The sequence below is a fragment of the Pseudophryne corroboree genome (assembly GCF_028390025.1).
Source record: "Pseudophryne corroboree isolate aPseCor3 chromosome 3 unlocalized genomic scaffold, aPseCor3.hap2 SUPER_3_unloc_33, whole genome shotgun sequence".
NCBI classification, from domain to species: domain Eukaryota; kingdom Metazoa; phylum Chordata; class Amphibia; order Anura; family Myobatrachidae; genus Pseudophryne; species Pseudophryne corroboree.
This window is the reverse complement of record NW_026967523.1, coordinates 792,696-808,387: the sequence shown is the minus strand read 5'-3', so window position 1 is coordinate 808,387 and position 15,692 is coordinate 792,696. Positions and strand designations below refer to the sequence as shown.

At 48.9% G+C, this 15,692-nt stretch overlaps 1 protein-coding gene across 1 annotated transcript in view; it reads right to left on the bottom strand.

The window, feature by feature from the left end:
* LOC134984060 (zinc finger protein 271-like) overlaps window positions 1–15,692 on the bottom strand; it is a 221,260-nt gene that overhangs the window by 182,869 nt on the left and 22,699 nt on the right. Inside the window, exons 4-6 of the mRNA XM_063949701.1 lie at window positions 15,128–15,206; window positions 14,911–15,008; window positions 14,070–14,760 (exon numbers count right to left, since the gene is read on the bottom strand). Of these exons, the coding sequence (XP_063805771.1) occupies window positions 14,070–14,760; window positions 14,911–15,008; window positions 15,128–15,206 (868 nt within the window). The remainder of the gene's footprint in view (window positions 1–14,069; window positions 14,761–14,910; window positions 15,009–15,127; window positions 15,207–15,692) is intronic.

Here is a 15,692-nt window from a genome sequence, read left to right as displayed (position 1 = left end):
CTTCCACTGGAAGAAGGATTACTAATCGCCCGTTTTAAAAGGGAACAATGAAATGTTTTATTGATACCCAAAGAACGGGGCAGATCTAACTGAAATGCCACCGGATTGATAACCCTGGTGATCTTATAAGGGCCGATGAACCGGGGGCCTAACTTATGAGATGGCTGTCTCAACTTCAAATTCTTGGTAGACAACCAGACGAAGTCTCCTAATTTGAAGCTGCAGGGTCTTTTCCGCTTATCAAAAACCCTTTTGGTCACTAATGACACAGACACAAGGGCTTTCTTCACTTTCCGCCAAATACCTCTAAGGACCGAAACCACAGAGGAACCACCAGGCGTGGAGTCCAGGGGGTCAAAAGAATTGGCCTTAGGATGATGCCCATACACACAAAGGAAGGGAGAGATCCCTGTAGCAGAGTGAGCCGCGTTGTTATAGGCAAACTCCGCCATGGACAGATGAGCAACCCAGTCAGTCTGACACTTGGAGACATAACACCTGAGGAACTGCTCCAAGGACTGGTTCACCCTTTCAGTCTGCCCATTAGACTGCGGATGGTAGCCTGACGACAAGCTGACAGAAATCTGGAGATCGGAACAAAATGCCCTCCAGAATTTGGCCACAAACTGGGATCCGCGGTCAGAGACCACATCAAGTGGCAACCCGTGGAGACGCACAACATGCAGCATAAATAATTCAGACAGGCGTCTGGCCGATGGCAGCCCAACCAGTGGAACGAAGTGCGCCATCTTCGAAAACCTGTCAACGACAACCCAGATGGCTGTCATCCCCGAGGATTTGGGCAAGTCCACCACAAAATCCATTGAAATGTGGGTCCATGGCTTAGATGGGATAGAGAGTGGATGTAATGGGCCAACAGGAACCCCTCTAGGAGTCTTATTTCGGGCACAGATGTCACATGCCCGAACCCACTAATCCACATCCTTAGCCACCGAGGGCCACCACACCGCCCTAGATAGCAACTCCCGAGTTCTGGCAATACCCGGGTGACCTGCCGACTTCTTGGCATGGAATTCCAGGAACACTCGCTGTCTTAACCTAGGAGGCACAAACAAAAGACCTACCGGAAGGTCTGGAGGAGCCTGCTCCTGTGCTCTAAGGACTAATGATAAGAGGTCCTGGGTAATGCCCACTTTAATACATGATGGGGAAACAATGGGCAACGGCTCCTCGGTGGTCTCCTGGATTGGAGCAAAACTCAGCGAGAGCGCATCAGCCTTGATGTTTTTTGACCCAGGGCGATATGTTATCAAAAAATTAAAGCGAGCAAAAAACAAAGCCCATCGTGCCTGCCTGGCATTGAGACGCTTCGCTGACTCTAAATATGCCAGATTCTTATGGTCAGTGAGAATTGAGACCACAAACTTAGCCCCCTCAAGCCAGTGTCTCCACTCTTTGAGTGCATCCTTAATAGCCAACAATTCCCGGTTACCCACGTCATAATTCATCTCGGCAGGCGAAAATTTACGGGAAAAGTAAGCACAGGGATGAAGGCGATTATCAGACACTCCCATCTGAGAAAGCACTGCCCCAATACCCATCTCAGAGGCATCCACCTCCACCACAAAAGGACGCTCTGGATCTGGGTGTCGCAGCACCTTGGCCGAAACAAATGCCCTTTTGAGACGGGCAAAAGCCGCTTTAGCCTCACAAGACCAGTGAGCAACATCCGCCCCTTTCTTAGTGAGTGCCACCAAGGGCGCCACTATAGACGAAAATCCAGCGATAAATCGTTTATAAAAATTTGCAAAGCCCAGGAAACGCTGAAGCGCCTTCAAACTAGTGGGCTGCACCCAATCCAGGACTGCCTGTACCTTGGAACCCTCCATTTGGAAACCTTCTGGGGAGATAATATATCCTAGAAATGCGATTTGCTGAACTTCAAATTCGCACTTCTCCAGCTTCGCCCCAAGCCGGTGGTCTCTGAGTTTCTGGAGGACTAAGCGTACATGCTTCCGATGTTCCTCCAGGGAATGGGAGAAGATTAGGATGTCATCTAAGTATACAACTAAGAATCTATCCAAATATTCCCTGAGCACATCATTCATGAAATCCTGGAAGACTGCCGGGGCATTACAGAGCCCAAAAGGCATCACCAAATATTCATAATGCCCTGAGTGGGTATTAAAGGCAGTCTTCCATTCATCCCCCTCTTTTATTCGGATTAGATTGTACGCACCGCGTAGGTCAATCTTAGAAAAAATGGTGGCAGTACGAAGCTGGTCAAACAAGACTGAAATGAGAGGCAGTGGGTATGAGTTTTCAATCGTGATACGGTTCAATTCCCTGAAGTCGATGCAGGGTCGCAACGAACCGTCCTTTTTACTCACGAAGAAGAACCCCGACCCAACTGGAGACTGTGAAGGTCTGATAAATCCCTTAGCCAAGTTCTCCTGAATGTACTCTGCCATAGCCTGAGTCTCAGGACGTGACAGGGAGTACAACCTGCTCTTGGGAAGCTTAGCATTTGGCAACAAATCAATGGCACAGTCATAGGGGCGATGGGGAGGTAGTACCTCTGCAACTTTTTTGGAGAACACGTCCGCAAAATCTGCATAACACCCTGGCAATCCTGGCAAACTTAGCTGCGAGAGCCTGACTGGAAGGCTCAAGCAACTCCTGAAACAATCAGTACCCCAACTAAGAATCTCCCCAGAGACCCAGTCAAATTGAGGATTGTGGGCCCTTAACCAGGGTACCCCCAACACCAATGGGGCAAAAGTACAGACAGTCACATAAAAAGACAATTTTTCAGAGTGTGTGGCTCCAATAAACAAAGAAATCTGGCTAGTGCAAGAGGTAATTTTACCTTGGGATAATGGTTCCCCGTTTAACCCACAAATCTCAATTTCCGATGCCAAGGGTACTAAGGGAACAGAGTGTTTCAGGGCGAATTGGCGGTCCATAAAAACCCCGTCGGCCCCACTGTCCACAAAGGCCTCAGTCTTGACAGTTTGACCGAGGATCTTCAAGGTCACCGGAATGATAAAAGTCTTCTTGGGAAATTCTGACTTCTGGCCTGACAGGATATTTCCCATCACCCTCAGGCCCTGAAGTTTTCCGGCTTTTCTGGGCATGATACTACCACATGACCTTTATTCCCACAGTACAAACCCAACCCCTGCTGTCTCCTCCGCGTCTTCTCACGCGAGGAGAGGCGGGTAGCCCCAATCTGCATAGGCTCCTCAGAAAATTCCTCAGAGTCTGAGGTTCCCTTGGGAAGGAAGGAAATCTCAGTCTCCCTTTCAAGCCTACGCTCTCTCAGCCGTCTATCCACCCGGATGGATAACTGCATGAGCTGATCCAAGCTATCAGGCAAGGGATATTGTACCAGTTGGTCCTTTATCTGGTTAGAAAGACCTCTTCGGTACTGGTGTCTCAGGGCTGGGTCATTCCACTGGGTATCATGGGCCAACCTCCGAAACTCCGTACAGTAAACCTCAACTGGCCTTCGCCCTTGCTTAAGGATCGAAATCTGAGCCTCGGCTGAGGCCGTCTTGTCAGGGTCATCATACAACATGCCCAGTGCCGTAAAAAAAGCATCAACACTTTTAAGCGACGGACAGTCAGGCTGCAACCCATATGCCCAGACCTGTGGGTCTCCTTGTAGCAAGGAAATCACTATGCCCACCCGCTGAATCTCCGACCCAGAAGACTGAGGCCTAAGCCGGAAGTATAGCTTGCAGCTCTCCTTGAAACAAAAGAACTGCGAGCGATCTCCAGAAAAACGATCCGGGAGATTTACTTTCGGCTCCTTAACCCCTGCAGGTGCTGCTGCTGCGGGAGCTCCGCCAGCAGCCTGGGAGGTGTGCATTTTAATGGACAAATCATTAAATTGTCGAGTCAGGACCTGCACCTGATCGACCACCTGTTGCAACGTATTTTGAGGGGTATGCTCCATATTCCCACAAAATTTCAACAGGAGTATTAGGCTGCTGAATATGTTATGCACACCAGTGCCTGCAGGAAAGTACTGGTGTCAGAACTGTTATGCACTCCAGTGCCTGCAGGAATGTACTGGTGTTTGAACTGTTATGCAAAACAAATGGACTCACAGACACACTAAGGAATATGACATAACGTACACAGAAGGTGATAGGGTAACAAAATACACACAAAGTGAACAGAGAAGCCCAGAGGCTAAGGAACTGGGTATCTCCCTTGTATTAGAACTGCTCAGATGGGAAAAGCAAGATGTTGTGTTTTAATACGTAGAGAACCCGAAATGCTGTTGCTAAGGGCAACAGCAAAACCCTAAAGGGTTACCAACGGGTGTGGCAGTAAACTCCTTGGTCAGAGATGGAATGATAGACACAAGGAGAGTCTCCACAATCCTAATTCTCACTTGCAGTGCACAGGTTCAGCTTACTGCCACTAAACTGACCCCTGACACCTAGCACAGTGAGACAGGATTAGACAGGCAAGTCTTAGAATACAGCCGCAAACTTGCTAAGTTCACAGAGTAGAAACAGAACCCCAGCAAGCTAAACGACTGACTCCAGTCTTACTGCTAGGTCTGGATTGGCAGAGTGTAATACCAAATCCCCAGGCCTATTTGCAGTAAGCAACAAACAAATACAAAGCTACACAGTACTGGCTAACTTTCATGAACTGACTAACCAACAAAGATTCAGCAGCATCTGCTTACTCTGAGAAGAGGCCTTATAAAGCAGGTGCTGTCCACGCCCCACTCAGACCTCACAGACTGTGAGCACAAAAACCAGCACCGGATCCCCTGCCGTGCACAGAGCCTATAACCACTGCACAGCAAAAGACCCGAACCGGAGTATCAGCTGCGCTCAGGTTACTCCGCTAGCACTTGTCTCCCGGTTGCCATGACGACGTGGCAGCACAGGGCAGGAGACCCTAACATCCTGTCGGTTCCAGATACGCAACATTGCTTGCATCAGGCCATTTCTCTCCCAGAGTGCAACTGAACTTATCATCCACTCACTGGTCATCTCATGACTTGACTACTCCAATGTTCTCCTCACTGGCCTCGCTTGCTCCCATCTTGTTCCCCTCCAATCTGTCCTCAACTCCACAGCTAGGCTCATCTTCCTCTCCCTCTGCTTCACATCTGCCACTTCCCTTCGACAAAATCTACACTGGCTTCCATTCCCCTACAGAATCCTCTTCAAACTTCTCACCCTCACATACAAGGCCATCACTAATTCCACTGCTCCCTACATCTCCAACCTCCTCTCCCTTCATACTCCCTCCCGCCCACTACGGTCACCCAATGACCATCGCCTCTCCTCTGCCTTGGTCACTGCTTCCCATGCACGAGATCAGGATTTTGCCCGTGCTGCACCCCTTTAGTGGAACGCACTCCCCCGCTCCATTAGACTTTCCCCGACCTTGCAAAGCTTCAAACGGGCACTGAAAATCCACCTATTTATCAAAGCGTACCCCTCCAATGCATAACCTAGTCCTTAGGCTGCTCCTCCATCACCCTGCCCCATGACTTGAACATCTTTGCTTTGCTTGCATACTACCATCAGGCTTCCTCCCGCTTGCTTGCACCTCATGCCATCTGTCGGTCGCCCCTCCCCACTAGATTGTTAGCTCTTCAGAGCGGGGCTCTATTTCCTCTTGTTGTCTAAGCCCTCTTCTCGACATATTTCACTCAGTGACCATGCTTTTTCTCCAACTGGTAAAGGCTCCTCTCTATCTATGGCCGCCAGCCCCAAGTAGTACAATGATTACTCCCTCGCTACTTACATCTCAGCTGTATTATGTATGAGAATTGTGGTGCTCTTTGTTAACTGTCCTCTATTTCTGTTATGTATTTAGTGTAATGCTACGTTTTGTCTCCCTGTACTTTCCTTTGTACGGCGCTGCAAAACACTTGTGGCGCCTTATAAATAAATGTAATAATAATAATACTACTGTGCCTGTCTCCTTATCAGGGATATCAGGGATATTCAGGACATCTCAAATAGAGTAGATAAGAGCTTCCACTCCCTGAGACATTAGCGTCACCCATATTTACATTCACACCCCCCCTCTTCCAGATCTGGCATCTCCACATCACAGACAGAAAGACTGGAGAACCTGGGGTGATGTACCTTTTTGCGAAATAAGTATAGGGTGCTGAGAGGATGGTCTGCGGTCTGAATTTTTCATCATAAAATCAGCCATAGACTTCTTTTAATATCTGGCCTCTCCTGCCTGGCAGTATCCAGTACAGATGAGATGTCTGTAATCATTCCTTTTATTGAGTCCAGCCACGCTGGCTCCTGAGTGCTGCTTCCTTGTGAAGGAGGGCTGCACTGTGCACACAACAGAGATCCCCCGGGGGAAGGGGAAAACCTTGTGCTGCAGGACTGGCATATGACCTTCTTACCTGACATACTGTACAGCATAATACACACACAGGAACAGGTTACATAACACAGTAATCCAGAGACCCTGCTAGGAAGGAGAGAGAGGGAGAAACCAGCACACCTTGCCTCTACAGCCAAAGCAGTGCTTTGCCGGCCAGTAACTAGGAACCTTAGATAAAGGACCTAGATTATTATATACACATACAGTATATCGCTCCATCCTACCACAAACCCCCTTGTACCAAACAAGGTGCTTCTGAGGGTCTCTAGGAGGTAGGAAATGGTGCACTGAGCCGCTGGTCCCGCTCTCCAGGAAGCCCCGACCCCTTAATGGCGTGCAGTGTTCCCGGAATAGTTTATACTGGCAGGGTAATATTTGCAAAGAAAATGGGGTTAAAACCTCTTTTCAGCATCAGTGCCAGTGTGGGCTTGCATAGAGGAACAGCAGCAGCACTTAAGCTGTGTGCCCGCTGCCCTAACGCCGCCATCTGAACTGGGGACCCCGGTTTAGTACTCACCACTCAATTAGGGGTGGTGGCATGCTGTGGGGAAGAGCGCACACCACTGTGGGTGAGCGAAACAACCCCCTTCAGGAGCTATGTCCTGTCAGCGGGGATCTGGACCATTAACCCTTCAAGAGGTTGGTACCGGTCCCCCCTAAGTCTCACGACGCAGGCAGACTGGTGCCAACCCGTCCTGCCTGAAAACTACAAACTAAAATACATTCTGAAGAAAACTCTCTGGAGCACCCGGCACCTTGGGCACATTTTTCTAAATGGAGTATGGTAGGAGGGGCATAGAGGGGAGGAGCAAACACACTAATGATTTCTTAAAGTGCCAGGCTCCAATAGAACCGATCTATACCCCATAGTACTAAGACCATCCCAGTATCCCCTAGAATGTTAGAGAAAGTGGGACATTCCTGTTGACAATCCTTCATGACACTTTACCTAAACCAATCCCGGAGGAGTTGTCTTCCGTCTCGAAGTAATATGCTAAAGGAGTAAGACTGTTACAGACACTCAGAGTTTGTTTCCTACTGTAACATGTGCCAACTGGGACTAAGTTACTGGGCATGGATCTATTCTTGGGCCGGATTTATTTGCTCTTGTTATGGGTTTAAAGTGTATCTTTTTATCTTTATTTCCTGAGCTATGTATGAGATACACCAGAGAGTGTGGGGAGGAGACTGGTCAGATGTCTGGGCTGGTAACACACAGTGACATGATGTGAGGGGGAGAGCAGGAGTATAATAGGGGCTGATGGCTCCTGATGTATGAGATACACCAGAGAGTGTGAGGAGGAGACTGGTCAGATCTCTGGGCTGGTAACACACAGTGACATGATGTGAAGGGGAGAGCAGGAGTATAATAGGGGCTGATGTCTCCTGATTTATGAGATACACCAGAGAGTGTGGGGAGGAGACTGGTCAGATCTCTGGGCTGGTAACACACAGTGACATGATGTGAGGGGGAGAGCAGGAGTATAATAGGGGCTGATGGCTCCTGATGTATGAGATACACCAGAGAGTGTGGGAAGGAGACTGGTCAGATCTCTGGGCTGGTAAAACACAGTGACATGATGTGAGGGAAGAATAGGAGTATAATAGGGGCTGATGGCTCCTGATGTATGAGATACACCAGAGAGTGTGGGGAAGAGACTGGTCAGATCTCTGGGCTGGTAACACAGTGACATGATGTGAGGGGGAGAGCAGGAGTATAATAGGGGCTGATGGCTCCTGATGTATGAGATATACCAGAGAGTGTGGGGAGGAGACTGGTCAGATCTCTGGGCTGGTAACACACAGTGACATGATGTGAGGGTGAGAGCAGCAGTATAAATAAGATTTTACTCACCGGTAAATCTATTTCTCGTAGTCCGTAGTGGATGCTGGGAACTCTGAAAGGACCATGGGGAATAGCGGCTCCGCAGGAGACTGGGCACAACTAAAGAAAGCTTTAGGTCACCTGGTGTGCACTGGCTCCTCCCACTATGCCCCTCCTCCAAGCCTCAGTTAGGATACTGTGCCCGGAAGATATGACACAATAAGGAAGGATTTAGAATCCCGGGTAAGACTCATACCAGCCACACCAATCACACCGTACAACTCGTGATAAGAAACCCAGTTAACAGCATGATAACAATGGAGCCTCTGAACAGATGGCTCAACAATAACCCATTAGTTAACAATAACTATATACACGTATTGCAGACAATCTGCACTTGGGATGGGCGCTCAGCATCCACTACGGACTACGAGAAATAGATTTACCGGTGAGTAAAATCTTATTTTCTCTAACGTCCTAGTGGATGCTGGGAACTCCGAAAGGACCATGGGGATTATACCAAAGCTCCCAAACGGGCGGGAGAGTGCGGATGACTCTGCAGCACTGAATGAGAGAACTCCAGGTCCTCCTCAGCCAGGGTATCAAATTTGTAGAATTTTGCAAACGTGTTTGCCCCTGACCAAGTAGCAGCTCGGCAAAGTTGTAAAGCCGAGACCCCTCGGGCAGCCGCCCAAGATGAGCCCACCTTCCTTGTGGAATGGGCTTTTACTGATTTAGGATGCGGCAGTCCAGCCGCAGAATGCGCCAGCTGAATTGTGCTACAAATCCAGCGAGCAATAGTCTGCTTAGAAGCAGGAGCACCCATCTTGTTGGGTGCATACAGGATAAATAGCGAGTCAGTTTTCCTGACTCCAGCCGTCCTGGAAACATACATTTTCAAGGCCCTGACTACGTCCAGTAACTTGGAATCCTCCAAGTCCCTAGTAGCCGCAGGCACTACAATTGGTTGGTTCAGGTGAAAGGCTGATACCACCTTAGGGAGAAACTGGGGACGAGTCCTAAATTCTGCCCTATCCATATGGAAAATCAGATAAGGACTTTTACATGACAAAGCCACCAATTCTGATACACGCCTGGCCGAAGCCAAGGCCAATAACATGACCACTTTCCACGTGAGATATTTTAGCTCCACGGTTTTTAGTGGCTCAAACCAATGTGATTTTAGGAAACCCAACACCACGTTGAGATCCCAAGGTGCCACTGGAGGCACAAAAGGGGGCTGAATATGCAGCACTCCTTTTACAAATGTCTGAACTTCAGGTAGTGAAGCTAGTTCTTTCTGGAAGAAAATCAACAGAGCCGAGATCTGTACCTTAATGGAGCCTAATTTCAGGCCCATAGTCACCTTTCTGGCCTCACACCAAGCAACATATTTCCACCATATGCGGTGGTAATGCTTTGCAGTTACATCTTTCCTGGCTTTGATCAGCGTAGGAATGACTTCCTCCGGAATGCCCTTTTCCTTTAGGATCCGGCGTTCAACCGCCATGCCGTCAAACGCAGCCGCGGTAAGTCTTGAAACAGACAGGGCCTCTGCTGCAGCAGGTCCTGTCTGAGTGGCAGAGGCCATGGGTCCTCTGAGATCATCTCTTGGAAGTTCCGGGTACCACGCTCGTCATGGCCAATCCGGAACCACGAGTATTGTTCTTACTCCTCGTTTTCTTATTATTCTCAGTACCTTTGGTATGAGAGGCAGAGGAGGGAACACATAAACTGACTGGTACACCCACGGTGTCACTAGAGCGTCCACAGCTGTCGCCTGAGGGTCCCTTGACCTGGTGCAATATCTCTCTAGTTTTTTCTTTAGGCGGGACGCCATCATGTCCACCTGTGGCCGTTCCCAACGATTTACAATCAGTGTGAAGACTTCTGGATGAAGTCCCCACTCTCCCGGGTGGAGGTTGTGTCTGCTGAGAAAGTCTGCTTCCCAGCTGTCCACTCCCGGAATGAACACTGCTGACAGTGCTAGTACGTGATTTTCCGCCCATCTGAGAATCCTTGTGGCTTCTGCCATCGCCATCCTGCTTCTTGTGCCGCCCTGTCGGTTTACATGGGCGACTGCTGTGATGTTGTCTGACTGGATCAGTACCGGCTGGTGTAGAAGCAGGGGTTTTGCCTGACTTAGGGCATTTTAAATGGCCCTTAGTTCCAGAATATTTATGTGTAGGGAAGTCTCCTGACTCGACCATAGTCCTTGGAAATTTCTTCCCTGTGTGACTGCCCCCCAGCCTCGAAGGCTGGCATCCGTGGTCACCAGGACCCAGTCCTGTATGCCGAAACTGCGGCCCTCTAGAAGATGAGCACTCTGCAGCCACCACAGCAGAGACACCCTGGTTCTTGGAGACAGGGTTATTAGGCGATGCATCTGAAGATGCGATCCGGACCATTGGTCCAACAGGTCCCACTGAAAGATTCTGGCATGGACCCGGCCGAAAGGAATTGCTTCGTAAGAAGCCACCATCTTTCCCAGGACTCGCGTGCAGTGATGCACCGACACCTGTTTTGGTTTGAGGAGGTCTCTGACTAGAGATGACAGCTCCTTGGCTTTCTCCTCCGGGAGAAACACTTTTTTCTGGACTGTGTCCAGAATCATACCCAGGAACAGTAGACGTGTCGTCGGAACCAGCTGTGATTTTGGAATATTCAGAATCCAACCGTGCTGGTGTAGCACCTCCTGAGATAGTGCTACTCCCACCAACAACTGTCCTTGGACCGTGCCTTTATTAGGAGATCGTCCAAGTACGGGATAATTAAAACTCCCTTTTATCGAAGGAGCATCATCATTTCCGCCATTACCTTGGTAAACACCCTCGGTGCCGTGGACAGTCCAAACGGCAGCGTCTGGAATTGGTAATGGCAATCCTGTATTACAAATCTGAGGTACTCCTGGTGAGGATGGTAAATGGGGACATGCAGGTAAGCATCCTTGATGTCCAGGGATACCATATAATCCCCCTTGTCCAGGCTTGCAATAACCGCCCTGAGCAATTCCATCTTGAACTTGAATTTTTTTATGTATGTGTTCAAGGATTTCAAATTTAAAATGGGTCTCACCGAACCGTCCGGTTTCGGTACCACAAACAGTGTGGAATAGTAACCCCGTCCTTGTTGAAGTAGGGGCACCTTGATTATCACCTGCTGGGAATACAGCTTGTGAATTGCCGCTAGCACAGCCTCCCTGTCTGAGGGAGTAATCGGCAAGGCAGATTTTAGGAACCGGTGGGGTGGAGACGCCTCGAATTCCAGTTTGTACCCTTGAGATACTATTTGAAGGATCCAGGGATCCACCTGTGAGCGAGCCCACTGATCGCTGAAATTTTTGAGGCGGCCCCCCACCGTACCTGGCTCCGCCTGTGTAGCCCCACCGTCATGCGGCGGACTTGGAAGAAGCGGGGGGGGAACTTTTGCTCCTGGGAACCTGCTGTTTGTTGCAGCCTTTTTCCCCTACCTCTGGACAGAAAGGACCCGCCTTTTCCACGCCTGTTTTTCTGGGTCCGAAAGGACTGCACCTGATAAAACGGCACCTTCTTAGGCTGCGAGAGAACATGGGGTAAAAATGCTGACTTCCCAGCAGTTGCTGTGGAAACTAGGTCCGAGAGACCATCCCCAAATAACTCCTCACCTTTATACGGCAAAACTTCCATGTGCCTTTTAGAATCTGCATCCCCTGTCCACTGCCGAGATCCATAAGCCTCTCCTAGCAGAAATGGACAATACACTTACTTTAGATGCCAGCCGGCAGATCTCCCTCTGTGCATCTCTCATGTATAAGACTGAGTCTTTTATATGCTCTATGGTTAGCAGAATAGTGTCTCTGTCTAGGGTGTCAATATTTTCTGACAGTTTATCTGACCACGCAGCGGCAGCACTGCACATCCATGCTGACGCAATAGCTGGTCTAAGTATAATGCCTGAGTGTGTATACACAGACTTCAGGATCGCCTCCTGCTTTCTATCAGCAGGCTCCATCAGGGTGGCCGTATCCGGAGACGGTAGTGCCACCTTTTTAGATAAACGTGTGAGCGCTTTATCCACCCTAGGAGGTGTTTCCCAACGTGCCCTATCCTCTGGCGGGAAAGGGAACGCCATTAGTAACTTCTTAGAGATTACCAATCTTTTATCAGGGGAAGCCCACGCTTCTTCACACACTTCATTTAATTCTTCCGATGGGGGAAAAACTACGGGTAGTTTTTTCTCCCCAAACATAATACCCTTTTTAGTGGTACCTGGGTTTATATCAGAAATGTGTAACACCTCTTTCATTGCCTCAATCATGCAACGAATGGCCTTAGTGGACATTAGACTAGACTCATCGTTGTCGACACTGGTGTCAGTATCCGTGTCGACATCCGCATCTGCCATCTGAGGTAGCGGGTGTTTTAGAGCCCCTGATGGCCTTTGAGACGCCTGGGGAGGCACGAGCTGAGTAGCCGGCTGTCCCTCAATTGGCATGTCGTCAAATTTTTTGTGTAAGGAGTCGACACTTGCACGTAATTCCTTCCATAAGACAATCCACTCAGGTGTCTGCCCCGCAGGGGGTGACATCACTTCTATAGGCATCTGCTCCTCCTCCACATCATTTTCCTCATCAAACATGTCGACACAGCCGTACCGACACACCGCACACACACAGGGAATGCTCTAAGAGAGGACAGGACCCCACAAAAGCCCTTTGGGGGGACAGAGTGAGAGTATGCCAGCACACACCAGAGCGCTATATAATGCAGGGACTAACTGAATTATGTCCCCTATAGCTGCTGTTATATATACTGCGCCTAAATTTAGTGCCCCCCCCCCTCTCTTTTTTACCCTTTTCTGTAGTGCAGACAGCAGGGGAGAGCCAGGGAGCTTCCTTCCAGCGGAGCTGTGAGGGAGAAATGGCGCCAGTGTGCTGAGGGAGATAGCTCCGCCCCTTTTTCGCAGACTTTTCTCCCGCTTTTTTATGGATTCTGGCAGGGATAATTATCACATATATAGCCTCTGGGGCTATATATTGTGATATATTTGCCAGCCAAGGTGTTTTTATTGCTGCTCAGAGCGCCCCCCCCCCAGCGCCCTGCACTCTCAGTGACCAGAGTGTGAAGTGTGTATGAGGAGCAATGGCGCACAGCTGCAGTGCTGTGCGCTACCTTGGTGAAGACTGATGTCTTCTGCCGACGATTTTCCGGACCTCTTCTTGCTTCTGGCTCTGCAAGGAGGACGGCGGCGCGGCTCCGGGACCGGACGACCGAGGCTGGGCCTGTGTTCGATCCCTCTGGAGCTAATGGTGTCCAGTAGCCTAAGAAGCCCAAGCTAGCTGCAAGCAGGTAGGTTCGCTTCTTCTCCCCTTAGTCCCTCGATGCAGTGAGCCTGTTGCCAGCAGGTCTCACTGTAAAATAAAAAACCTAAAATGTACTTTCTTTCTAGAAGCTCAGGAGAGCCCCTAGTGTGCCTCCAGCTCGGCCGGGCACAAAAATCTAAATGAGGCTTGGAGGAGGGTCATAGGGGGAGGAGCCAGTGCACACCAGGTGACCTAAAGCTTTCTTTAGTTGTGCCCAGTCTCCTGCGGAGCCGCTATTCCCCATGGTCCTTTCGGAGTTCCCAGCATCCACTAGGACGTTAGAGAAATAGGGGCTGATGGCTCCTGATGTATGAGATACACCAGAGAGTGTGGGGAGGAGACTGGTCAGATCTCTGGGCTGGTAACACACAGTGACATGATGTGAGGGGGAGAGCAGGAGTATAATAGGGGCTGATGGGTCCTGAATCCACACTGGGCAAATACAGTTCCCTAATTTGTACTGACAGAGGAGGGTGTAGGATAAGAGATTGCTGTAGTGACTGAGAAAGGAGAATATGTGACTCTGTTCTGTAATAAGTGTTTATTACTCACCTGTGCTGATATCTGTAGGGAGTTCCTCCTCCTTACACTGCTGATCACCCCTCACATACGTTTCTTCTTCTCCCTCTATATCTTCTGCCTTTATATCAGTCACATACGTCTCTTCTTCTCCCTCTATATCTTCTGCCTTTATATCAGTCACATACGTCTCTTCTTCTTCCTCTATATCTTCTGCCTTTATATCAGTCACATACGTCTCTTCTTCTCCCTCTATATCTTCTGCCTTTATATCAGTCACATACGTCTCTTCTTCTCCCTCTATATCTTCTGCCTTTATATCAGTCACATACGTCTCTTCTTCTCCCTCTATATCTTCTGCATTTATATCAGTCACATACGTCTCTTCTTCTCCCTCTATATCTTCTACCTTCATATCAGTCACATACATCTCTTCTTCTCCTTCTATATCTTCTGCCTTTATATCAGTCACATACGTCTCTTTTTCTCCCTCTATATCTTCTGCCTTTATATCAGTCACATACGTCTCTTCTTCTCCCTCTATATCTTCTGCCTTTATATCAGTCACATACGTCTCTTCTTCTCCCTCTATATCTTCTGCCTTTATATCAGTCACATACGTCTCTTCTTCTCCCTCTATATCTTCTGCATTTATATCAGTCACATACGTCTCTTCTTCTCCCTCTGTATCTTTGACTTTAATATTATTTAATTGGGCTTCACCCTATGTAAACCATCAATAAAAGAAGATTGTATTATTGTTGATTTCAGTAATAGATTAAACAATACAAACATAATGACACACACAGCTCCTCTACACATCATATAGTGACAGTCACTTTGGTATATTGGGGAGACCCTAAATCCCACCTACCTGATCCTCCTGTGGGATCCTGTGATTCTCCTCTGTACAATCCTGAGAATACAGAGGACGGGGACATCTCTCTGGGGTATCTCTGTTACTGGGTCCTTCTATAGGAGACACACAGTGACTGAGTACAGTGTATATATGTGATTATCAGGTGATGTGTGTACATAGGGGGCCCCCATACCTGCTCTCCCCTGTACAATACATGACAGTCTCCTCTTACCCAGTGATGTGAGGGGCCGGCGATTCTCCATCATCACATCATTGTACAGACCCCTGTGTTCCTCTATATACTCCCCGTCCTGCATGGAGACATAGACAGTGACATCCTGACACCTTATAGGAACCTGACACAGACAGTGATACAGTCATCACCCAGATACATTCCCTTGTGTTAATGTATAATGACCCATTCCCAGCAGTCACCTCTCCAATCATCACCCAGACACATCCCCTGGTGTTACTGTATAATGTCCCATTCCCAGCAGTCACCTCTCCAGTCATCACCCAGACACATCCCCCGGTGTTACTGTATAATGTCCCATTCCCAGCAGTCACCTCTCCAGTCACCACCCAGACACATCCCCTGGTGTTACTGTATAATGTCCCATTCCCAGCAGTCACCACTCAAGTCATCACCCAGACACGTCCCCTGGTGTTAATATATATTGTCCCATTCCCAGCAGTCACCTCTCCAGTCATCACCCAGACACATCCCCTGGTGTTACTGTATAATGTCCCATTCCCAGCAGTCACCTTTCCAGTCATCACCCAGACACATCCCCTGG